This window comes from Seriola lalandi, unplaced genomic scaffold (assembly GCF_002814215.2).
Source record: "Seriola lalandi dorsalis isolate HSWRI2012SDOR001 ecotype SW California unplaced genomic scaffold, Sedor1 jcf7180002054861, whole genome shotgun sequence".
Taxonomy (NCBI): domain Eukaryota; kingdom Metazoa; phylum Chordata; class Actinopteri; order Carangiformes; family Carangidae; genus Seriola; species Seriola lalandi.
The window spans coordinates 407,822-434,856 of NW_019525414.1; the positions used below are offsets into that span (position 1 = coordinate 407,822).

The 27,035-nt window shown below is 40.4% G+C and overlaps 1 protein-coding gene across 1 annotated transcript in view; it reads right to left on the reverse strand.

The window, feature by feature from the left end:
- Positions 1-277: 277 nt before the first annotated feature.
- LOC111670708 (ephrin type-B receptor 2-like) overlaps positions 278-27,035 on the reverse strand; it is a 34,455-nt gene continuing 7,697 nt past the window's right edge. The window contains exons 6-18 of the mRNA XM_023427553.2: positions 13,218-13,373; positions 11,752-12,087; positions 11,475-11,599; positions 11,182-11,344; positions 10,350-10,458; positions 9,796-9,860; positions 9,527-9,649; positions 8,927-9,174; positions 8,347-8,562; positions 6,986-7,135; positions 6,098-6,291; positions 5,841-5,996; positions 278-4,814 (exon numbers count right to left, since the gene is read on the reverse strand). Of these exons, the coding sequence (XP_023283321.1) occupies positions 4,706-4,814; positions 5,841-5,996; positions 6,098-6,291; positions 6,986-7,135; positions 8,347-8,562; positions 8,927-9,174; positions 9,527-9,649; positions 9,796-9,860; positions 10,350-10,458; positions 11,182-11,344; positions 11,475-11,599; positions 11,752-12,087; positions 13,218-13,373 (2,150 nt within the window). The 3' untranslated portion in view covers positions 278-4,705. The remainder of the gene's footprint in view (positions 4,815-5,840; positions 5,997-6,097; positions 6,292-6,985; positions 7,136-8,346; positions 8,563-8,926; positions 9,175-9,526; positions 9,650-9,795; positions 9,861-10,349; positions 10,459-11,181; positions 11,345-11,474; positions 11,600-11,751; positions 12,088-13,217; positions 13,374-27,035) is intronic.

Below are 27,035 nucleotides of genomic sequence, written 5' to 3' on the forward strand. Positions count from 1 at the left end.
GGCCACATGATCTCAGACTAAATAGGTTCAGTTAATACTTATTTTTTTGTTTTCATAAACAAATGATACTGTATACCATGTGTTGATTAGTGAGCTAAAGAGGTTTTGATGTGTTTTGGAACTTTGACACAAGCAGTTATCTGTTAGATGTTTTCCCCTCATTCCGGTCTTTACACTAAGTTAGGCTCTAATTCCTGCTCTGTACTCAAACATAGATACAACATAATGGCCTTTTGTTCTATTTCTCATTCCCAGAAAAAAACAAAAACAAACAAACTTTTCTTTGTGCATTTGTAGAATTTAAACATTTTCAACACTGGGAACATGAAAAGGAAATGTAGCATCAGAACCAGGACATTTCAGCTCTATGTGAATGCTAAGAAGCTGGTATATTGCAGTTCAAACATGAGTCATATGGAGCACGGCACACACACACACACACACAAACATTTACAAAACTGAATGTTCACAGTTAAACTCTTTCATATTCAGGTGAGGCAGTTTCTATCCTCTGTTTGTGTATAACCCCGCATAAAGAGGTAAGACAACTGAATCCATACTTCAGCTCTAAACTCACATTATTTAATAATAAAAAAGAAATGATATCAAGTGTAATAAATATATCACTGTTAGGAGTAAATATATCTTTCAGTATCTCATTTCAGTATTTCACATCTCGCTGCAAAATAGTTAATATAGATTTACAGAATAATCCAGTCATTTTATGTGAAAATTTTCCTGATAAAACAACTTATATTCACACATATTCACTCAAGTTCCTTGATTGCTCAAAAATGAATTTGTAATTTTATAATTAAATCTTACTTTTTGTGATGTTATTTTAGGCCAGTTGATTGTAGGCATTCAGAAAAATAATGATCACATGCAACAACTATCCACTGAGGTCCCCAATCACATTACTCCAGGAAACCTCATTGCTCTTACACATTAAGAGAACGTTTAAGATGAAGGGTGTTTCTAGAAATGTTTCTGTTTCATTTATTAAGAAGAGCACAAATATTATCATCCTGGCCTATGCTCACATTTGTGAGATAGGCTTTTGAATAATTAAAAAGAAAACGTACTGGAACCATATTGTTTTTCTCTGAAGAGTCTCGGTGTGGTTTTAACAGACAGCCTGGATGTGTTGCCAGGGCCCAATGTGCCAAAACACTGAAATGTGCATACCATGCACATGTGTAGTGCAGTGCACTGTCTGTGTGTCTGTAAAACATATAGGAGAATTATTACAATAATGCACACATATGCACACACACGTACGATAAAATAGTGCAGACTGGTATTGAAAATCTGACTGAACAACATTTATTAAATATCAAAGATAAAAGGAGAATGTGAAAAAAAATCAGTTGTTGGAAAAGCTTCAAATGAGAGATGTGAAGCATGTTTTAGACTGCAGCCATGAAAATTGCAAAACGACACCAGCACACGCACATGCACACTCCCTGTGTGTGTAGTGTCTAATGTGCTTTTGAGATGAGCTAGTCTTGTACAGTTCATGAAACATATAGAATATGTTCAAGCATGCACCAGAACAGATTGTACAAGTTAATTTCTTCAAACTCCAGCTTATGACCTCAGTGTTCACTTACATGTAAAAATAAGACGGAGGTAAAGTGCAGGGCTATCCAGCCAGTGTGAGTAAAACATAAAATCAGCAACAATGAAAGTTCAAACCTGCACTACATGTTCTTTTTGTTTTTGGTTTTTGTTTTTGTTTAACTGTGATTTCGTGAGCAGACCATAAAGAAGAACTGACATTCCTGACTATTTAACCTGTTAGCTGGGAAGACCTTTGGGGTGCTATTGGAGGCTATCACAAAATAAGGATGACCTTATATGAATTGAGGACACCCTAACCATTTACAAACAAGACCAAGCTAAAAGGGTTTGAGGTCATTAAGGACTCATGTATATACAATACATTAACAGTGAATGGATAAACCTGTGCCTTGTGCTGGTACAGTTGAAGGAAGAGGTTTAATTTGCCAAATGCCCTAATACCAAAAAAAAAAAAGACTTAGACATCACAAGGTGAGAATTCACTTTTCTGTACTGTGAAGTATAAATTATTCTTCTAACATTTATAAAAAACACAGTTTTATCAAAATTCACATTTAAAAAAAAACAAAAACAAAATAGAGTTCTGAGAGTCTACTGTTCCTGTGAAGTTTAAAAATCATGTTTTCCACCCAAAGTGGTTTCTGAAACTCAGCTGGACCATCTTAAACCATAAAGGGAATATGCACTTGGACAGATAATCAGAGCATAGTCAGAGGGTTCATACTTTATGGTGTCAAGATGGAGCACATGACCTGTATTTCCCCCAAAAAAACCTGAGAGGATAAACACTCATTTTGATTTTGGTCATGATGCCTTCTTTCTTGAGATGTCACACTGTCCTCACAAGAAAAACAACCAAACAAAAACAAAATTATGACCCCCCCACCCAACCCCCAAAAGTGAATGTATGTTGAGGCTCTTGGAAAGTGAATCTTGTATAACACCTTCACATGTATATACCTTGGGCTCATGTTCTGTAACCCAACCATAAAATGACATACAAACAGAAGGTAACATGGTAACACCGTAAAGTTCCACTACCAGCTTTTGTTTGGAGTAACTGAACACTGGCCAAAATTCTGCTAGTGCCAGCAACTAGTGGTTGCTACAGGATCAGACTGTGCAGGAAAACACTGCTGTCTGTATGATACATCTGTGCAATGATACATCGCAGATGAATGTGGTCATGAATACAGCAGACTGCACCTGATCACAACCAGCTGTGCTGGTAGCAATATTTTGGAGTTGCTTTTTAAATTGCATAACAGCAACAAAATCCCAAATTTAGTCTTAGCACAACTTAAAGAGAGCTTTAAGTGGACCGTACGGAGACATTATTTCATATCCAGCGGGACAGATGGATATGTTTGAACCACTGACTGCAAGTTCAGTACCCAGTGTGTGCCCCCTCTTCATTAATGGGACTACAACAACATATAACATACATTTTTCTTGATTGTGATACCTGTATGACATAATTATAAGAAAATATTGAATTTTTACAAAAAATAAGAAATTTGTCTTCTCATAATGAGGAGTTACAGATCTCATACTGACAAATTGTCTAGTTTAGTTTGTGGTGGTAGTCCCAATTAAAAAGAGGAACACAGAAATTTTGCTAAATGCTAAAGGCTATGCTTTGTTGTTGAGTGTAATAAATGTGCAGTGAGTGATTCAACAGACACAAATCTGTCCTCCAGTTTGGGCATTAGGTGAGATACAGAAAACTGACATATTTTTTCTTTGGTGATTGCAATGCAATCTGTATTGTGTTTTAAAACAGCAACAACTGAGCAAGAAAGTTGGGGTACTATTATAGTTTACAGTTATAGTTTCTTAAAATCAAGTAGCATATAAACTAATAAAGATTGCACATTAGTTGCGGAGTTGTAATAACTGTAATCAACATCAGTCAGCTTTTTTGGGGCAGTGTATGCCAAAATCAAGCAATGATATGTACAATATGATGACTGTGTTTTCACCTTGACACTTATTACTCCCAAAAAACATGAAATATATTACTTTAAGCCCATGAGCCAGACTTTACAGTAACTCTCTACTCCACAGTAAATAGGACAGTGAAACCACAGTGAGCTTGTGTGTAGGAATACAGTAGTTCAGCGGTTGAGAATATGTCATCCCAAAGTGTTGTTTGACGGCAGCTAAAGCAGTGAAAATATTCCAAAAATAACAAACACTTAGACAGATATTGGCTTTTTTCCGTAGGTATTTTTTAAGTGGATAAAACAGATTTTGTCTGCTGAGCCCGTCCACAGCAGAACATCACTCAGCTCCCTGCTACTTCTCTAAAACTGAGAGGATGCTGATCTGAATCTGAAGACTATGCATGAGTACCTCAAACAACCCCACATCATATGACCTGAACTATCACTTCTTAGGTTAAGGTAAGGTAGGTAAGTTAGGTTGTTTTAAGTTGTTTAAACTATAACTAATTAAAACAGCCAGGGCACCAGCTGTGCCTGTTTCCTCACAGTGAAAAACTAGAAGACCATTATCACTGTGTAACAGAGCAATAGTCAGCCGTGTCAGTGCTTCACATGCTTCACTGAAAACAATGGGTGCTGCCAGCTAATAATGTCATGTATTTTGCTGCGGGCTTTTAATAGAATTCTACCACTACTTTCATTCACTCTTATTCATTTTCAATAGTGAGTCTGGTGCATCTAAGTGTGAGGGCAAGTTTGGAAACTTGATTTCTTACTGAATGTTTCAACTTGGTGGCAGTGAAGCCAACTGTGCTGTGTTACCATTTAATAAAATTAATTAAAATAACAAGGTGTCTCATTAAATAGACATGGACTGAACAGTTTGAAGACTGGGTCTAGATGACTGTAAAATACAACATCAAACCCACAAGCATAACTGTTACCTGGACATGAAACAGCTACAAGAAAACACCAAACATCTGTGCTGTGCTGCAGACTGATGGAACCTTCTGGAAAGAATTTGGAGGGAGGGTGGGACAGTGAGCTGAGGTTGGATTGAAGTCAGTCTGTGTGCAGGTCATCAGCTTTTCCTCAGAGGTTCCAGGAGAATGCAGAGTTGGTGGCTGCTGGGTTTCCTGCAGTAATCAGAGCCTGTGTGTTCCTGGTCTGTGAAATCACACTTCCACTGAAGTGATCTGGTTCATCTGGGCCCTCATGGATTGGATGCTGTTGAGGATTTTTTTCTGGTGGCCGGCTAATGTCACTCCCACTCTGAGGATGTCCCTGAAGAGAAACCATTAGTCAGTTCCACCTCAAGAAGAATAAAACTAGAGTAAAACTTGACCCCCTTTAGGACTTCCTGTTTTCTGGATGCTGAAATACAAGCCTAAATGGCATTTTATAAGGTTTTTACATATCTAGTAACCTATTCCTTGTTCTACCAAGTCTGCAAAGCTGCTGGACTGTAAGAAGACGAAAAGCACTATGAGACAGGACTTAAAGATCTCATGTGTTTCCATGGAAATAAACCGAACTTTATTTATTTAAAAGAAGACTGAACAAATGAACGTGCACTAGCTCATTTTCGGAACTGTGAACTTAGTAGAACTATAAACGTGAAGTAGTTCATTTTCATCTGTATGAACTGAACTTTGACCTTTTTTTTTTTAAGTGTGAACTGGCACAAGACTGTTGATAATGGCTAATTATGTCTGACCTGCAGGTCAGCTACACAGTTCATCACAGATCTGGGCAGAATGAGCATAACTTTTCCCTTTACATGAGCTGAAAAACAATCAGCATTAACCCTTCACCTAAGGATCCTCAGTCCATAGACAGACCAAAATCAACCGGATTATAACAAATCCAGATGACTCAGCCTGTTCATATTCAGCATGAACAACAAAAATGAAAACATAAATTCCCCAAAATGATGAAGATGATGATTAGGGACTTTGTGGGAACCAAATCCTTGAGTGCCTGTTAAGTCCACGAGGAAAACTATATTTACAGTAACTGTGTAATTATAATTAAATATATCTCTATCCATACTGGCATCACTGTTACAACACAGATATTTTTCAAGCTCTGCCCCTGTATTACATGTTAATTTCTCTTGGTACCTAACAAATATACATCATGTCAAAACATATCTATTTTGTCTTCCCTTCCCTCAATTAAATCTGCCCTTAACAGACATATTCAAAAATAGACATTCAATTACAAACTAGGAGTCCTGGCTTATGTTTTAAATGACAATTAAGTAAGAAATAATGATCAGTGTGAATATTTCAAGCATATCTAACATACTCCATGGTCATTTGGGACACCACATCAAAGCTGGTGAAGCCTTCGTTGGCAAAGCTCTCCTTGTACTGGCCCATCTTAATGGCATCCAGCCACTCATCCACTGTACTGAAAGAGGAGAAGTCTGGAGTGCTGCGATCAAGCAGAGGTAGGTGAACACTGGTGGACAGAAAGAAGACAAAAGAAGAACACAACAGCCTGTGAGAAGGTTGGTTTGTAAGGGCCATTCACAGTTTTAAGTGATGGAGGTCCTGCCATACCTTGATGACAGTGGTGTCATGGCCTTGAGGCTGTTAGGGTTGCGGATCATCTTGTCTAAAGTGCTGACAATCTGGCTGAATTTGGGCCGGTTGTTCCGGTCTTTTTGCCAGCAATCCAGCATCAGCTGATGCAATGCACTAGGACAATCCATAGGGGGTGGTAACCTGTAGTCCTGCTCTATGGCATTGATGACCTACAAAATTGATATGAAAACTAATGACGAGTATATGAGAACATGACTAAAACATGCAAGAACTTGTTTCAGTACAGAACTGCAATTAACAGGTAAGACACAGAAGAAAAAACACAAATGAATTGAAACCACTATTTGATTGTTGGCATTTGCGATAAACCACACTATGCATCATCTCCAGCAGGATCATGGGTCATCTACTCTGTGTTTTTTCATTTCATTTCATTTCAAATTTAATTTAATTTAATTGAAATTTAAAAAATGTAATTATTTGATTTATTTATGTAATTAATTTTAATCTAATATAACTTTTTAGATTTAATTTTGTTAAAAATGTATTTTTACTTATTTATTTATTTATTTATTAACTGAACACTAAACGTTTAATTGATTTACTACTACTTACTAAATAAACTACATTTAATTTCTTTTTTTAATTCATCAGCAAATGCTGTGGTAACTGCTCACTGTCTGAATGCACCTTCGTTGCCTGGCCTGGTTGATTACAAAACCAGTGTTGAGACTGTACCAGTTTCTTCTGCCAATAATTTAAAGCTCCTCAACCTATGCCCTCAGAATAGTCTAAATGGTAACTGTAATTGTACACACAAACATGAACTCATCAAACCATCTCACCTTTCTTTGACAGTTCTGTGATATGTACTTAAATACTGTACTACAGGGCTTTACTCACATCTTGATTGCTCATGTCCCAGTACGGCCTCTCTCCATATGACATCACCTCCCACATGACAATGCCATAGCTCCAGCAATCACTGGAGGAGGTGAACTTCCTGTACTGGATGGCCTCTGGAGCCGTCCACCGGATGGGAATCTTTCCTCCCTGGAAAAACAAGCGTGGAGGTCAACAGTGGTACTGTGGACTGAGAGCAAATCCTCCAACATAAAGGGTCTTATAGGTTGTTTGCCCCTACCCTCAACAACCCATAGGGGCATTGTGCCTCTACCAGTGGCAGGAGATATATCACTACTAAAAAATAAGTAATCACGCCAAGGCTGCTGTGAATGTCCGGTTTGTTTCAGGCTTAGGGAATTATGGCTTGTTCAGGTTAAATGATCTTTGTTGTCATGGTTACAATAATAAGGTTATGGTTATAGAATGATTGTGGTCATTGTTAAAAGAAATTATGTTGACTGTCAATCTCACACAGGAAGCTGAAAAAACACTGCCCCTGCAGCGCTGCAGCGCATCATATGACAGACCTGGACCACACATAGAGAGGGACAATGATATGGGTGAGTTGACTACTGTGGTTGTCTAATTTTGTTTAATAGAGAACGCAGATATGAGCTACTGAAATGCCCAGCCATCATCTTATTCTTTCAGTCACTACCAGGTCAGCCTTGGAGACAGGGTGAGGAGCTCTGATTTCTGGAGAGAGCTCAGAGTAGAGCTGCTGCTCCCGAACCGTACATATCTCATTTGGCCTGTGAACGTCAAGAAGGAAGACTGAACTACTTTGCTTAACCTGTTACCACAGCAACACGATGGATGGATGGATGTAACTAGATTAACTGAGGAAATTTTTAATGGGGAGACAGTCCAACTGAAAGACAAAGACTGGTGTCGTTCCATTGCTGATCCTTTTTTAGAAACCTTCTGACATATTGGCCAACCCATTTTTTCATTTGTTTCATTTCCTGTTTTGACTCTAAACTCTCACTAATGTAACTTTATTCATAAGGTTTATAACATGATTTTAATGAAATTCAATTTAATTCATTTCTGAAGTGTGTATTTTAATTGATAATTCTTTTTTTTTTTATGTAATCTAATCCAATCAGGTTCTTTTTCACGCTCCTACACTTGATTCCACATCCAATGACACAAACCATTCACTTGTCAACTATTGTCTGTGAATTAAGTCAAAAATAAGTGTTGTCATCCATAGAAACAGGGTCAACCCCACTCCATCTTCTGGCAGCTTTGTGAAAAGTTCTCATGAGCTGGCCAATGTTGCCATGAACATTTAGTGCCATTTAGGAGGTCCACCACTCCTAATGGTGAGATAGGTGTCTGTGATGAGGACTCACCAGTGCACTCGTGTAGGTGGGGTCTGAAGTATCATCCTCAAGGAAGCGCGACAGGCCGAAGTCAGACACCTTGCACACCAGGTTGCTGTTGACCAGGATGTTCCTAGCTGCCAGGTCTCGATGGACGTAGTTCATGTCACACAGGTACTTCATTCCAGCTGCTATACCTCGCAGCATTCCCACCAGCTGGATCACTGTGAACTGCCCATCATTTTGCTTTAGGAACAAAACACCAAATTAGTGTTTTTACTTTGTGATGAATAATGCAAAAGAATGAACATTACTTACTATAGTAACATAGTTATAGTACACAAATTCCAAAAGAAACAAGCACATGATCAGATCAGATCTCCATGTAATCTGTGGTCAGCATCATTGCTTATAACTGCAATTATTTTGAAACAGCTGTCAGTGACAAGCCATAGTTTTCAAAGCTGAAATTAACAATGAGTCATGGCCCCAAAAGGAAGAATGTTTATTGTGACCCGATATATCCTTTCCTCTGCCCTCTAACCTAAAAGACCAAAATTGTAAGTAGTTTTAAATTTGCATATTAAGGTACAGACACACAAATTTTTACCCTGAGGAAGGAGTCGAGGGATCCGTTCTCCATGAACTCAGTAATGATCATCACAGGGCTGCTTTTGGTCACCACGCCCTCCAGATGGATGATGTTTGGATGGTCGAATTGGCCCATGATTGATGCCTCACTTAGGAAGTCCCGCCTCTGGCGTTCAGTGTAGCCTGCTTTCAGTGTCTTAATAGCCACGAGGATCTCTCTCTTCCCAGGTTGACGGAGGTTTCCACTGCATACCTCCCCAAACTCACCTGGCAGAAAGACAGGAGCAATCAGTTGATGGTCAATGGCATTTTGAACAAATTATATGTATTAATCTAAACATTGTACGTAATGCTTTAGTTTTAAAAAGACATCATGAAATTCATAGAAGCTACACCACTATAACCATCAGTCTTCTCTATGACATAATCCTGACTGACAGGAATGATACATACACTGCGTTTTTATTATGTCAGGCAGTGATATGAAATTTTACATGAATTTGGCAAGGCCCTCAGATCTGCTGAAGAGTTCCAACAGGCCAATTAAAAACATCCTAACCCTCACCTGCCTTCTCTGATACCTGACATAATTTCCTTTTCATGTATTGTTTTCCTTTACCTGCACCAATCACTTGTTCAATCTTGACACAGGAAATGTCGATCTCCTTCGCAAACTCTCTGACTGCTTCATTGGGGTCTTCATAAGTGAAGGGGTCAATGTAGATCTTCATTCCTGGTGACACTTCAACAGAGAGAAGAGACAGCAGCAGCTATACACACAACAACTGTCACATGAATGCAGAGCAAAACGATCCTGCATTCCATTTACACACAATAAAACTTCAGTGCTGTCTGATTACAACACACTGTTCAGGTTAAAGTACTTACTGTGACCACTGGTGTAATGTTGGAGTTTGTCTGTGTACTCTGATTCTGGTCTATCTGAACTTCTCCTGCTGGGGACAAACACAAAGAGGCTTGCATTTCAACAGATCCATGAAATGGGCAACTCCATCCACCAATGAAGCCCATGTGATATGGATGAAGCTCAGTCCTTGATTTGGGATTCTTTTTATGACAGTTGAACAGTGTACAGGTTTGACACAGTAAAGAAGAATTTCTGTGTGACGCAGTTTTTTTCTTGCTTGGTATTTTGGTTGTGCCGTGTTGTGACTGTTCCAAATGATGTGCACCAAGAATGTGTGAATAAAACCCAAACAACAAAGTGAAATTTTATTTATGATGGGGATTTGTGGTAAAGTGTATTATATGCCCTTTCCATGAACTTCTCCTGCTGATGTGCACATGAGCAGATTCTGATGTGACTGAGCTCTGTTTTGAGGAGAGGCAAAAGTTCCATGTTTCTTATTGTTTATTATTATTGGGTACTTAGAATAAATTAATTATATCTGTAATCTGTAGCTGTAACATTACTGGCTCACCTGCGGCAGACAACTATGAAGACAGTGATGGCAATGATGAAGACTACCCCTGCAGCAGCAGAACCAATGATGAGGGGGAGTTTCTCCTGGATACTGGAGTTATATTCTTCTACAGGTGAAAAGACAGAATTATATTATATTATATATAATTTTCAAATACAGCCTCAATCAATGGCTATGAGTGAGGTGGAAGTTTCCAGAAAGAATTTTCAGTGATTGGACGATTCTGTAACAGCTGAAAACAGAGAGTGCACCCAAAAGCAGAACTCGAGACACTCAGCAGGTAAAGTCACAGTCTCTACTTAGAAATATATACAACCATACACATAGGGGAAAAGGCTTGAACTCTGACACTAGTGAACAAGATGAACTGGCACAAAGTAAAGTGAGTACTGAAACTAAAGTAAACTAAATACACTGGGGCAAGGGAGACAATGACACACAGGTGCAGCACATTAGGGTGGGGTAAAGTAATCACACAGGAGGGAAGCACAGCAGGGCACAAAGTGCAGGGATGTGGAATGAGACAAGAGGTGAGTATCAAAATAAAACCAAACACCAAAAAGCCAAAAAGCACTTTTATGTGCATGAGCTTGAACCTTTGACTTTCTATCAAAGAACCAGATATTTTGTAATGCAGTTAATACAATTGCTTCATGCAAATCCAAGCTGTAGAAGTGCTACACTATGTGTCTCATAGACATGCCACTGTCTATGAGACACATGAATTGCACTTTTACTTCTGATACCAGGGGCACCCAAAATAACTCCTTCCGCTCCACAAGTATATTAGGTAAACATTTGTTTACATTTAGCTGATTGTCAGTCTTACCCTCAGTCATGGTCTGGAAGTACATTTTGCCACTAAAGCGTCCAAATCCAGCAACAGTCCGAGCCCGAACCTGAAAGGCATAGATCGTTCCAGGTTTCAAGCTTCGTATGACTGCAGTGTTGGTCTGACTCCGTGTTAGAGATGAGTTCCACTCGGCCTGGTTCTGAAACACATGCATCACTAATGATAAATCAGAAAATAATCAGACAAATGCTGTCTGAAAGTATCAAAACTATAAATGAGCAGTAAGAAATTTGGGGAAGGCCTGACTTTTATCATCAGCACTGATGTACCTTCTCATAGTACTGCAGCTCATAGTCCAGGATAACTCCATTGGGCTGATCAGGCTGGGACCAGGACAGTGTGATGCTGTTAGGGGTTCTACTGACCTGGTGGATGATGGACACTGCTGATGGTGCTGAGAACAAAATAAGATTGCAAAGTTAGAGTAGACAAAATGAAAGGCAGACAGGCTACTGAAACAGAACCTTTTGGACCTATCAACTCATCGAATCACTGAGCAGTCATTATAGTAACATCATCCAATTTAAAATGCAGGGTTAGCCTCACCAGCCTGGTTGGTGGTGATGTTGACAGAGGTGTACTGTGGTGAATAAGGACTCTGGTCAGATACTCCATTGACAGCTTGTATTTCAAATGTGTACTGGGTGTGAGCCAGGAGGTCACTGATGTGGACGTGGGTGTCAGTCAGTCCCAGCTGACGAGGGACAAACTGCACATTGTCTCCACAGCGGGTGCAGCCACCCCGCCCACTGCCACAGCTCTTACATATGATGTTGTAGACAACGTCTTCTCGGCCACCGCTCTCCTGTGGTGGGCTCCAATCCAGCCTCAGAGAGGTCTCATTCACTATGGAGATGACATTTTGTGGAGCTGATGGAACAGCTGGAAGAGATGGGAAAAAATGAATTATAATAACATTACAATAATTATACTGGTAATGTAATGATTTGTCTGCTTCTTCTGGGTTTGTGCCCATTGCCCTAAATATGGAACAATACTTGAAAAATCTACTTGGCATCGCGTTGCACTTTGTTTTGCAAACAGCCAATCCAAGACTGTGATTATTTTTTTCCCCTCAGATTTTCCTCTGATGAAGTTTAAGTTTCTGCAGTTGGTGCTCTTACAACATTTTTCTGTTTACTACAAAAGACCAGAGAGGATATCCATGTCAGTCTTTCTCTCGACTTTGTATTTGTATTTTTTAAATCCATATCACTAACTATTATTTCTTAATATTTTTTTAAACGTTTGAAATTTAGATAGAAATAATAATAATAATAATAATAATAATAATAATAATAATAATGATGAACAATGTGGTCCCTGGTCATGGAGCACTGGACAAGTTGTTTACCCTTGCAATGATACTCGAGTGGTGTCCCGCACTTCTTCCACTTGTGATTCTTATGGTGTGGAGGGTGTTCGGTATAGTGGCCCCAAGATTATATGGTTCTACTAACTACATCAGGCTGTGACCTCCATTATGCACAGGGGCTGTCTGAAAGTGAGCACCTCCGAGTCTATGACCATGGTTCTCTGCCAGTCAATGGAGCATTCAGATCAAGAGTCACTGTCCCAAGAGAGGGATTTCAAATATCTTGTTCACAAATGGTATGCTGGAACAAGATTGACTGGTAGATTTGGTGCATCATCATCTGAAGCTGAAATTAGTTTGCATTTGCATTCTTTGCAGGGTTAGCCTTAGAGATAGAGTTAGGACCATAGAATTTTTACTTCCTGTCTGGTCTTCCCTCTTTACAGCCACTACAGTAACATAACCTCCCTCACTATTCATATTGGACACAGGATTTATGATAGAAATTATCTGTATCTCACTATGTATAGAACATCAGCATAGAGCTCAATTTCTGTGCCCATTGTCTCAAGAAGAAGATAACTATGTTGATATACATGTAAACCGTGTGTTTTTGTTATTTTTGTTTGTTATGTGCATTTCAGAAATGGATTGGTGTTCACATCAAATTGCTCTTTGCTGTTTAGTATATACATACTGGTGCAGGGCATCTGTAGAGGGTCAGAGTCAGTGCGGTAGTAGCTGTTGCGACAGACACAATTTGTTGCTCCAACACTTGTGGTTCGGCTGTTAATGGGGCACTGCAGACATTTGTGGTCTCCCTGTGCAGCCTTAAAGAAGCCTGATGCACAAGCTGTAAGGGAGATGTAGGGTAGGACATGGGACACAGAAAATAGAAAAAAGAGTAAGCTTAGGAACAAAATGCTCATGCAGAAAAAAATGGCCCCATCAAATCAATCCATAGTGCCTTCATGTCATATTGTCAATTGGCTGCTTCAGCGTGAGTATTCTTGTTAGTCAGATTCTAAAATACTGTGTCTGAGCTTTTCCATCTCTACATTTTCCACCACAGTGCATATTTCTCGTCATGATAGCCCGGATGTCTGCATCTCATAAAGGTCAGTTCATTGAAGTGACATGTACTGGGACTCCGTCAGATGCTGTCAGTTCACTTGTCCACAAGGTCAGAAAAATGTGTTAGAGAAGAGGAGCCTGTCAGAGACTACACAAAACAAGAAAGAAAGAATATATTTGGCATTATGGAGGGCTTTTTGTGGACTAAATAGCAATGAATTGTTCAATTCCTATGCTATATGTCAGAACAAGATGGAGGGTGTGATTAAAAGGACTACCCCTATAAATGATCTCTTAATGGTTTATAACTAGTTTATTAATAAGCTTGTTAACACTTTTATAAATCATTAATAAGCTTTTATAACCCGTTAGATAAAAAAGGCAACAGTGACCTGTTGCTTGTCAAATAGTGAGCCCACATTTATTTGTACTGTTAAGCCTCATATCTCATTAGTTACTGAGCTTTCTTTGTTTTCTTTGTTTTCTCCATCATCCAGCGTTTGTACCAGCTGCTTCATCACATGTTTGTTAAGTTACTAGCAGTTAACCACTGTCAGCGTCTTAATGGTCAAAAAGTTTCATTAGGCAGATCAAATTATGGCAAATCAAATTATCATCAAATTACCAGATTCATACTCTGAGGCATTGGCAGTTTTGTTTACCTTGACATGCTATTAGCAGCTGTCGTCATTATAATCACAGGTGTTGATTGTTATTGATGGTTATGCAGAGTGGATATTAAAATGGAGATGCTTTTTGTTGTTTGGTCTCTTCTTTAGGACTCAGACCCACAGGTGACCTGAAGCCACTACACCCACTTATGTCAAGCTGATGTCAAACACAAACGATGACCCACTGACAACTTAAATGTATGCATACATCTAACTCATCTAACTGCTTGACCATGGAAATCAAGGAATCGAAGAGGCCACGTTTGTGTGGTGGTGATATAATCATGTGTTGCTAAGCAGTGTGTGGTCACCACAGGTGATGTGTCTGAAAGAGTGTCCACATTAGCTGCCCCCACTGGGATCAGTCACTGTACATACAACATGGTTTATGTTCATGTTTATGTTTTATGTCTTGATATGATAGAGAACAGGAATCTGAGGCTATACAGGGCATAGGCTCACCAGAGAAATTTAGCCTTTATGGCCACAGTTTACCATCTTCTATTGGCCACTCCAAGCACAATCAATGCTTCATTTCACAAAGCAAAAGTCGTCTCAAACTTGTTACATGAAATGAGTTCAGTGAACTTCATTGGTCCCACCTGTCTCCAGAACTGAACCAGTAGAACACCTTTGGGATGTGGTAGAACAGGAGATTGACAGCATGAATGTGCAGCTAACAAATCTGCAGAAATTATGTGATGCAATCATGTCAACATGAGTCTCAGAGGAAAGTTTCCAACATCTAGTTGATTCATGACATGAAGCCTCAGTTGGCTGCTTGTACCCGCAATCTCATTTTTTCAGTCACTAGCCAGCGCATTTTGACCATCATTGTGAGGGATGGAACAAAGACCGACTGGTAAATTGAGAGCTTTGCTTTCCGGCTCAGCTCCCTCTTCACCACAACAGTCTGGTACAACGTCTGCATTACTGCTGATGCTGCCCCAATCAAATCCTGTCAATTTCCCGCTCCATCCTACTCTCACCTGTACACAACACCCCGAGATGCTTGAACTCTGTAGATAATTGTCTAGATAATAAACTTTTATTCACACTCAGTCGTTTTCCTGTTGTGTTCTTTTGAAGTAAGGACTGGAGATCCATTGAATCAAGAAGTCACAGCTTTTGATATGAGACTGATCACATAAATCAAAGAAATACAGTAATTCAGTGTTGTCCTCTATGAGGGCTGGTGCCCTACTTTTCAACGAGAGCACCCTCATGCCCTCTTCCTCATCTCTGGTGACTTCAATCATGCCTCTCTGGACTCCACTCTACCCACATTCACCTAGTATGTCACTTGCCCCACCAGAGACAATAAAGCACTGGACCTACTCTATTCTATGCCAACTCAAAGGAAGCATTCAACTCAACACCTCTCCCTCCCCTGGGAAGATCAGACCACAACCTGGTTTACCTCCTCCCTGTGTACAAACCTCTTTTACGCAGGCAGCCAGCAGTCACTCGCACAGTCAAGAGATGGTCTAAAGAGGCTGAACAGGCTTCAAAGGACTGCTTTGCAACCGTGTGGGAAGTGCTTTGTGGTCACCACAGAGAGGATACTGACAGTCTGACACATTGCATTATGGACTACATAAACTTCTGTGTGGAAAATGCCGTACCCACCAAGACTGTACAGTGTTTTTCAAATGATAAACCCTGGATCACTCCCAACATCAAGGTCCTCCTCAAACAAAAGAAGAGAGCCTTCAGGTTGGGAAATAAGAGGAAGAAGGAAGTGCAAAGGGAGCTGAGGAGAACGCTGGGGGGGGGCAGCTACAGGAGGAGGTTGGAGAACCAGCTGCAGCTGAACAACATCAGCGGAATCTGGAGGGGCTTTTGAACCATCTCAGGCTACAAGGAACCCAATTCCCAGCCTGCGGGTGGCAGGAGGTGAGCGAATGACCTAATTCTCTTCTTCAATAGATTTGATCAGTCATCTGGACGAGGGAATCCCTCCTCCCCAACCTCCAGCACACAGTCACCTGGCTCCAACCTGTCCCTCACAACAAGCCAGGTGAGGAAAGAACTCAGGATGATCAATGCAAGAAATGCTGGTCCTGATTGCATCAGTTCATGGCTCCTCAAGTCCTGCACTGATCAACTGTGCAGGATAGGGGAGCACATCTTTAACCGGAGCCTGAAGCTGGGGAGGGTGCCACAGCTGTGGAAAACTTCCTGTGCGGTACTGGTGCCGAAGACTCTGCACCCCAAGGACCTCAACAGCTATAGGCCGGTGGCAACGACATCCCACCTGATGAAGACCCTGGAGCGGCTGGTCCTTGACCATCTTCGGCCGTGGTGAGCCCATCGATGGACCCACTTCAGTTTGCTTATCAGCCTGGCATTGGAGGAGATGTCATCTACTTCCTGCAGCAATCCCTCTCCCACCTGGAAAAGGCTGGGAGCACTGTCAACACAATCATGTTCTTTGTTTTCTCCAGTGTTTTTAACACCATCCAGCCCATGTTCCTGAGGGACAAATTGGAGTGCACAGGAGTGGACCGTCATCTCACCACATAGATCCTCAACTAACTCACCACCCGACTGCAGTATGTGAGGATCCAGGACTGTGTGTCTGACAGAGTTGTCTGCAGTACGGGAGCCCCACAGGGAACAGTTCTGGCTCCGCTCCTCTTCACCCTCTACATTGAAGAATTCTCCTACAACTCCACTGACAAGTTCTCTGACGACTCTGTCGGCCTCATCACTGATGGGGACGAAAGGGAGTACAGAGAACTGACCCAGGACTTGGTCAGTGTTTGGTGTCAATGGAACTGCCTCCAGATCAATGCTGGGAAGACCAAAGAGCTGCTGGTGGACTTCCGCAGACAGAAACACACTCCTCCCACACCGGTGAACATCAAGGGAATGGACATTGAGATAGTGGACTCTTACAAGTACCTGGGTGTTCACAATAAACTGAACTGGACTGACAGAGCAGGCTGCATCTGCTGCAGAGACTCAGGTCTTTTGGAGTGCAGGGCGCACTCCTGAGGACCTTCTATGACTCTGTGGTGGCATCAGCCATTTTCTTTGGTGTGGTCTGCTGGGGCAGCAGTATCTCCACTGCTGACAGGAAAATTCTCAACAGACTGATCAAAAAGCCCAGCTCTGTTCTGGGATGCCCCCTGGACCCAGTGGAGGTAGTGAGCAACACAAGGATGATGGCTAAGCTATCATCCCTGTAGGACAACATGTCCCACTCCATGCAGGACACTCTGACAGCACTGAGCAGCTCCTTCAGTAACAGGCTGCTGCACCCACAGTGTGTGTTTCTTTGTACTGTCCACTTTGCTGCTGTGATGCTGGAAATTTCCCCACTGTGGGACTAATAAAGGAATATCTTATCTCATCTTAAATTCTAAATTGTGGTATTCACGCTACAACATCATACACCAGCAAAACCAGTGAAGTGGTGGTGACTCCCTACCTTTGAGGAGGTCTAGAAGTCCATTCCTTGATCATTTTTATTCCTGTGTACCTAAGGGTCCACAGATCAAAGTATTCCATGTTATGTATATTGTCATGAGAAGTCCATTGCAGGCAGTAGAACAACTATTCGTAGCACTTCTCTCCGCATTTCATCAATTTCTCTTCTTCCTGCTGCATAAGTGGTTGTGTCAGCCGGTATGCTTGTATTCGTTAGCTTTCTGGCTAAAAAATGGAGGTCCATCTGCAAAGATCCATTTAAGTTTTCACTCCATGAGGCCTGGGTGAAGACAGCAAGCATACCCAAGTGAAAAACCCATGATGCAATTCTTTCAGTCAGAGAAAACACTGCTGTTTACTGCCTCTGTCAATCATTCTAGCTTGAAAGACATGATTTTGCCCTGTCGAATAAGACCAAACAAGGGGGGGATGGGCACTTCTGAGCCAATGCAAATAGAATTTTAAAGGTGTGAAAACAGCTGAGAGGCTGAATGATTTCAAAAGGTTTTTTAGGCAGAAAAATGCTTCAGTATGTTTTTTATTGGTTCATATTAAAGAGTAAAAGCACATTTTTCCATAGTTTTGCTTTTAGAGAGGTTCCTGCCCACCTGTGACAAAATAAACTAAAAAGGCCACAGCTCCTATAATATTAGGCCCAGATGCCTAGAACCTCATACGGATGTAGAAGGAATTGTGATGAGTACTGATTAAAGTAGAAGAATTAATATTCTATTCTCACTCACTACTACTACTTATCTGTCAGTATAATCTAGTATAGCTGTATTTGGTAAGTCCCAAAATGAAAAACTGTGAGCATAATTTTTATTTGCATGTATATTTAAATAGGAATGACAAACAAAAATCGTATTGCAGCACTTTAGAGAACAAGTTTGACCTCAGATATATATTTGCCAGACAATAGCAATAAATAAATAAAATGATAAGTAATTTCAAGCAGTTTTATATATCCTTAAAAATCGATCTAAAATATTTAAGTTAAAAGAGAATTATTGCAGTTATCATGTTTTTTTTGTCTCATACAGTATGAACTTATTCACCTATTACAGTTTGAATTTGTGTGAAGTGTAAAGTGTGAATTTTGAATTTGTGCAAAGTGCAAAATGTGAATTTGTGTGAGTGTGCGCTGATTGTCAGGATGATGTGATCAATTCAAAAGATTTATGGAGTTAAATGTAAGAGTTGTAAGAGTTTAAAAAAAATTTAACTTCTGCTGCTAGGGGTCTCTCAGTCATAACAATGACAAAAGATGTGTTGGATGATGTCATGAAAGAGTGTGGGATCATGGGAGTTGTCTTTACCATCATTACTGTGAGCTTCTACTGGTTTGGATACCTTCAGTGTCAGTGGTTCAGGAAATCAAACAGACCTGGTGATTGTAATCATTAAAAACACAAAATAAAGCAGTTTCACATTTAAAGTCAGTGTTTGACAGACGCTGTGCAGCAGACAGAGACTCAGGGAGGAATTGGGAGCTGACATTGCTGCTACCCTTTGTTTTCGTTGTTCCTTTGATAACTTATGAACCAGAGGTTCAGCAGGTTTTTACCAGCAGCTGAATTATCCAAAGAGGTGTCCTCATCTCAATAACAAACAGACCAGGAGATTAAAACCAGTAGAAACACATAGCAGTTTCAATTTAAAAATCAGAAATTCAGGGGACCCAATAGCTCACCTGGTAGAGGCTTAGTCCTACCCACAGCGGCCCAGGTTCCAGACCAACCCGTGTCCCGCATGTCATCCCCCCTCTTTACCTGACTCTCTCTCACTGCAGCTATCTGAAAAAATAGATAGAGGGTGCGCTGTGCAGCAGACAGAGACTCAGGGAGGAATTGGGAGCTGACATTGCTGCTACCCTTTGTTTTCGTTGTTCCTTTGATAACTTATGAACCAGACATTCAGCAGGTTTTTACCAGCAGCCAAATTATCCATAGAGGTGTCCTCCTCTCTGTAACGAACGGAGGGGATTAAAACCAGTAGAAACACCAATAGAGCAGTTTCACTTTAAAAATCAAAGATTCACCGATCCACTATTTAGTGGACACAGGACAGGACATCTCCAGCAGCTGAGATCTGAGCTGTCTAACATTTCCTCAGCATTTTTCTCTGATAAGTTAAGATCGAGACATCTAAAGACTAAAATCCTTTATCTTGTTAAAATGTATCGTTGAAAACAACCACGATGACACCATTTCAGCAGCACTTCACCTGAGTCTGGCACATCTGGAGAATAAGAAAAGTTACTTGCGGATGCTCCTCATCGACTTTAGCGCCACATTCAATACAGTCCTTCCCCAGAACCCTGGCTAACAAACTTGGCCCACTAGGTCTCAACACATCTCTGTATAAGTGGATACTAGACTTCCTCATGATCAAACCCCAAGCAGTACGAATTGGAAAAAGCCCTTCCGAGACTAACGCCCTGAACATTGTTTCCCCCAGGGCTGTGTTCTGAGCCCTCTGCTCATTACTCTAATAACCCACTACTGTTGTGCCAAGTACAACTCAAATCACATCATCAAATTTGCAGGTGACCCAACAGTGATTGGCCTCATCAGCAATGACAATGACTCCTACAGGGAGCAAGTGAACCAACTCATTGCCTGGTGTATTTGTAACAACCTGTCACTAAACACCAAACAAGACTGAAGAGATCACTGTTGACTTTAGAAAGAATCTAAAATGAAGATAGCAGGGAAAATCATCAGGACCTCTCTCACAACTATACAGGATCTGTACCTGACACACTGTCTGAGCAGAGTCACAAAAATAACCAGACTCCACTCACCTTGCACATTTCTTATCCTGTTTTCCCCCAGAAATAATTATACCCAAACATTATTACTTGGAAAATTATCCACAGTTGAAACGCCAGTTCAGCCTCCTAATTGCACTGAGATTTGAGCAAAACAGCTTCTTCAAAAGAGTAATTTGTCATACAAACTATTACAAAAATGTACTGTACTCATTAACTCAAAAACACCATCTTGAGACTGCATATAATCAGCAAATCTGTAGATTTTCTAAGCTGTTTTTAGAGGTTACTGGTTTTTCAACACTTCCCTTTGATGTTAGAATATTGCACTGGCAGTGAAACAGAAAACAGCCATATATGGACACCGTGAACCTTACAAAAAGTGTATCCTAAAACGTCAATCAATCCTGTCTGAATCCATGCTGGGTCTGATCCTGATGAGACAAGGAAAGCAAAATAAAGCATTGCTATCACTACATGCAGTTAACCAAGCCTTCTTACTGAACCAGCTCCTTGAAAATGTCTAGGTATATTCCCTTCCTCTGTATTTGGATGGCTGTTGAATTCAGATTTCAGGCTGATCAGGTCCAAGCTCTTTGACTCTCAACTTCTCCTACAATTTTGTCCTCTCAAAAGGCATTTTTAATGACTTTACTGAATTTTCTCTCTCCATTTTAGCTAGTGTTGAGACTCATTCAAGAGACCAGATGCTTCTTTGCTCCACAGACAAAGGAACTCACTTCCCCACAGTTCCTCACTGTTCACATCCAGGGACGACCCCCCCCAGGGACCTCACTGACCAGTCAGTGTTGGTCAGTGTGTGACATGTGACCCCCCAGGGTGTCACCAAACGAAACCAGATCTCTTTCTCTGTTCATTCTCTCAATCTCTTCTCCTGCTCTCCCCTCTCAGCTCTTCAAGGGGCAACAAGGCCCCAGCCCAGGTCAGAGTTAGTGTAGAACAGCAAAGGCCTTTGTCTGTGTCCCCACAGACACACACACAGACACACACACACACACACACACACACACACACACACACACACACACACACACACACCTGTATATACTAGATTAGACATTGTGTGTTTTTACATTGTTAATACATGTCTTTAAGTATAACTACTGGTGTGTTTAGTGTTGCACAAATGTGAATATTGCCAACCTCTACTCAGTAGAATTCCAATCCTTCACTGCAGAAAATATTCATGCAGATAGAGCCAAAGAAAATGACACACAGAGTGTGCAGTCTGAGCCTCAAGCTCGAAATATTGAATTAAACAAAGAAAGAGATTTGGACACAGCATGTTTTTTGTTCTCATTTATTGCTTGTATTCAGATACATTCCATGATAATGGAAGGGGTTATTGTTAAATATAAATAATAAAGAGAAACAAACTTTATTTCAAAACTTCTGTTAACAGACTTCTGTCTGTGGTATAAATGTTGTAGCACTGAAAATGTGAATATTAAATTCACAGTGACCAATAACTCAGTAGTACTAGCATTTTAATGTTATTTCTTAAACTGACTTGAGCACAAAAGAGCAACCTTTGTTCATAGATTGCAACCACAGCAATTTTCCTTCATTATTTTTTTGGCCTGTTGATCTTGTATTTAATGGTTCAATATAATGTTACATTCACACATTCTGGTCTCTTTTTTTAAAGGATAGTGAAGTTTTAAGATTTTTTTTTTAGATTTTTACCCTTCTTCATGGCTATTACACATCTCACATTCTAAAGGAAAATTGTACCAACCAGTTTTACATGTTAACATTTTAAAGTTAAACAGAAAGCATGGAAAAGACCATCATTTACTTAATTTGGTTACTTTCCCCAACAAGTGTTGATGTGCAAAGTACATACTGGCTAGCTTTACTGGCTGAAAAGTTCATTGAGGTTATTTTTATTTTTCTATTTTGTGTGTGTGTGTGTGTGTGTGTGTGTGTGTGTGTGTGCGTGTGTGTGTGTGTGTGTGTGTGTGTGTGTGTGTTTTAGTATATAACAGAGAAGGTAATACATAGTTTTTAAAAAGAGAATTTTCCTGTCTTTATTTGTAGTAAGTAAACAAAATTGTACATGAACAAAATTGTTTGTTTTATCCTTAATGAAAATTCTACTTTTATATTATAGCAAATGTAGCTTTTGTTTGTTGTAAAATTGAAGTTGTAAAAAAGTAAAAAATATTGTGACTGATGTGGAGTAACATTTTGACTTGTGACAAGTAGAATTAGAAATTGTGGTTTGTACTCAATCAGATATTTACCTTGAAAAAAGTTAATAAAATAGCTTGTAACAAAATAAGAGTGATATAATTTGTTTATTCAAAAGTAAAAACTATACTTAAAAGTATACTTAATATCAGTGCATCTGTCCTATAAGCGATCACCTCTTCAGGCTGTTTGGAGCTCTCTCTGTCTCGGCTCATCTGCATATTTTACTTTTGTGTTAGGGTTAAGGGGGTTCCTTGGGATTGCGTGTTGGAGCTGCCTGCATAATTCCTTTATCCAATAGCGGGAAATTTGGGTTTTTGTTTGTGGGACGCGGTTGATGGCCTAGTTGGTTTAGTTGGACCTGATGATTTGTTTGTGCGAGGAGTTTTTCTTGTCTTCGTGTGGAAAAGGGAAATCAATGTAAGGCAAGTGTTTTCTGGCACGGGAGCATGTCCATGGTTCAGGGGTTCGCCAGTTTCTGGTTGCCTTCCCTCGCCACTGGGGTATAGTGCATAATTACCTGCCACCATTACCTGAATGAAGACTAGGGTTGAGTTTAGATAGGTAGATTCGGTTAGACAGTCAGCTAGTGGGGAGCGCTTGTTTCTGCCTGTGCCATCTGTTTGGCTTGTGCGCCACCATAGATTTCACTTTGTTGCACTGATTTCACACACACACATGGGTAGGTATGGTACCTGTAGGAATTTTTTACTTTTCCTTCTCAAGAGTTATTAGATTTGTACACGAGAGAGCAACTTCTGAAAATAGCAGAAAACTATAACATTGATGTGGGTGATAAGCCTCAGAAAGAGAGGATAAAGGCTGTCTTGAAGTCATACCTAACGGAAATTAATATTTTGACTGAGGATCCATCAGCTGTTTCTCCCAGTAACGGGTTGTCTCCACCTTTAATGACTACAAATTTTACCATTTGAACAACAAAGGGAGTTTCTACTGTTAGAGCTGGAGCACGAAAAATTCAAAGTAAAAGCAGAGTTAGAAAAAAGGAGTTGGCTGTGGAGAGGATGCGGCAGCAGACAGAGCAGGCCAGATTGGAGCTGGTTAAGGAAGGCAAGATTTCTGCTGACAATGATTTAGGTAGGAAGTTGGCTTTGTTTCCGAGCAGCTTTCGGGGGATATTGATGTTTTAAGTAATTTGCGTATGTTGCCCAAATTGTCTGAGCGTGATCCTGAGTCATTTTTTTCACAGTTTGAGCGCATTGCCATTGTGCGTAATTGGTCGGATTCAGCGCTTCACTGATGTTGCAGTGTGTTCTGACAAGCAGAGTGCAGTTTATACATCCCACTCATATGCAAATATGCAACCACACCACTGAACAGTGATATCCAGCAAGTATTGTACACTGCTTTCCAAACAACAAACCCTGGATCACCAGTAACATCAAGACCCTCCTCAACCAGAAAAAGGAGGCCTTCAGGGATGGAGACAGGGAGAAGCTCAGGTGTGTGCAACATGAGCTGAAGAGGAGATTAAAGCAGGCGAAGGAGGACTACTAAAAGAAAGTAGAGAAGAAGCTGCAACACAACAACACCAGAGAGGTGTGGAAGGGGATGAGGACCATCACTGGCTATAATGAGAAGCAAAGCCAGGCAACATCAGGTGATGTGGACAAGGCCAATGAGTTCAACCTGTTCTACAACAGGTTTGACACAGCCTCACCTGTTCTCTCTCCCACTGCTTCAGCTGCAGCTTCTCCTATGGCATTTCCTCCACAACCTGAAACTGCAGCTGCAACTCCCTCGACGCTGGGGTCAAGTCTCTTGTCCAGCGGAGGAGGTGACGGCAGAACTCAAGAGGCTACGCCCTGGAAAGGCAACAGGCCCGGATGGTGTGTGTCCAAGGCTGTTAAAGGACTATGCAGCCCAGCTGGCTGAGCCTCTCCAGATGATCTTTAACTTAACCCTCAAACAGGGAGGGTCCTGGTCCTGTGGAAAACTGAGGCCACAGGTTGAACATGCACTAGACCTCCTACAGTTCGCCTACAAAGAACATATTGGAGTGGATGATGCCATCCTTTACATGCTCCACTGGGCCCGTTCTTACTTGGATGAGCCAGGTGGTTACATGAGGATTATGTTCTTTGATTTCTCAAGTGCATTTAACGCCATCCAACCTCCAATTCTTAAAGACAAGCTGAAAGGGATGGGGGTGGATCCCTCCTTGGGCAGGAAGAGGAGTACAGGGATATGACAATGGCTGTCAGTTTATGGGGCAACAACTGCCTCCTTCTGAACACCTCCAAGACCAAGGAGATGGTCATGGATTTTCGGAGGTCTAGGCCCACACTTCAGCCAGTAAACATTTAAGGGAAGGACATTGAGGTGGTGCAAACTGGACTGGTCCCTGAACATGGATGCCATCTACTGGAAGGGTCAGAGCTGGCTCTTTTTCCTCAGGAGGCTCAGGTCCTTTGACGTCTGCAGTGAAGTGCTGCACATGTTTTATAAGTCAGCGGTGGCCAGTGTACTCTTTTATGCTGCAGTCTGCTGGGGCAGCATCACAAAGAGACTGGACAAGCTGGTCAAAAAGGCTGGGTCTGTGCTTGGCAGGAGTCTGGACTCACTCAAGACTGTTTTGGAGAGATTCATGCAATGTAAGATTGAGGACATCTTGGCCAATGCCAACCATCCTCTCCACAACATTCTGGCAGGACAGTGAAGCAGCCACAGGTGCCACAAATGTCTCATCTCACTGCGCTGCAGAACAGAGAGGTTCAGGAGATCCTTTGTTCCCACTGTCAACAGGCTATACAAAACCTCAGCCAAAGGAAGTGGACTAATCTAATTATTTATTTATTTTTAATTTATTATTATTATCAACAATGAGCTACTGGACACATGAATTTCCCCTAGGGGATCTATCTATCTATCTATCTATCTATCTATCTATCTATCTATCTATCTATCTATCTATCTATCTATCTATCTATCTATCCACATCTCACAGCTTGTCTTAGTTCTTTTGTGTGACTAACATCATTTTGTTGTCAATAAATTTATAATTGTTGGTCCCAACCTGCATTTCCTTGCATTTTGTCATGGCTTTAGAGCTGGGTTGTGACTGTTATGTTGACTCAAAATTCAATGTTTCAACCAAATCATAGAAGAAAATAAATAAATAACTAAACAAATTTAGCTGTAACAAATTAGATTAATTCTTTTAAATTGATCCTAACTATAGTGTGTTTATATAGTATAGTATATAGTTCATTGTACACAACACTGGACCTCTGTATTTTTTCAAAAGTGTATATAACAAAATTAACAAGACAAGATCTCAAACTTTCTAATCTGATCACCAGCGTCATTGCTTGTGTGAGGGTGATCTTGTCGTTACTACAAGTTTACAAGGAACTAGAGTTTTGGTGGCAACTACTTGTAGTTCAATCTTTCTTTCCCAGACATCATGTGACCAGTATCTTCTGTATGTGGTCGTCCATTGTGAGTTAGTTTCAGCTGAGTGAATTAACTAGTTGCATAGCTAGCTAACAATAATTATATCCATCTACTGTCAGACTAATAAATTTTCAATGAAAGATTCTTTTATTTCAAGTCAGTTTGTATAAAGTGAAATGTATGTTTGGCACCCCTATACATTAAATAGATATCAGTTTAATTTCTTCATTGACAGATAAAAATGAAAAGACAATCAAAGCTCAGCTTTGTGAAGATAGACAGGACAAGATGAGGAGACAAAGAAAAAGAGAGATAGTGATAGAGTGAGAGAGGAAGATCAGGTGCACATAGAAAAAGTGAAGTCTAAGTAAGATTAAATGTCAATTTATTTATGATTCAATCATTTTATTTATTTATTTTTTTGCAGTGCCTGTGCTGTTCAAGACGAAAAAAAACTGACTAATTACCATAGAGATAAATATTCTTTGGTAATGGACTGATCATGATCCTAGTGTCACAATAAAGTGTAATTGTAGAAACATGTTTAGTTATAGTTTGAGATACATTTCTATCATTTCCACTAATGTGGTATAAAGCTGTTGTCTTCCAATTACTGTCCTCCAAAGTCTTAAATGCCATATGTAGATAGAAGAAATCCATTTTTTGTCACAGTGCATGCCCCCTAGCAAGCTCAGTTTTTGCTTTGTGATTACAGAGGTTTCTTTGTACACTAAGGATTATGTAAAGTCCTTCTTCAGCCAATAACCAGGGGAGAACCAGGGGAGCAGATCATCAGGATTAATGATACAGATTGGATAGAAGACTTTAATACCAGGAAGAGTGTGCACAGCTGGCAACCACAGGATGTCTCAATTACAATTGAATCAGAATCATCACTGCACACCTTAGAAACTGTTTTAAATGGAAAGTA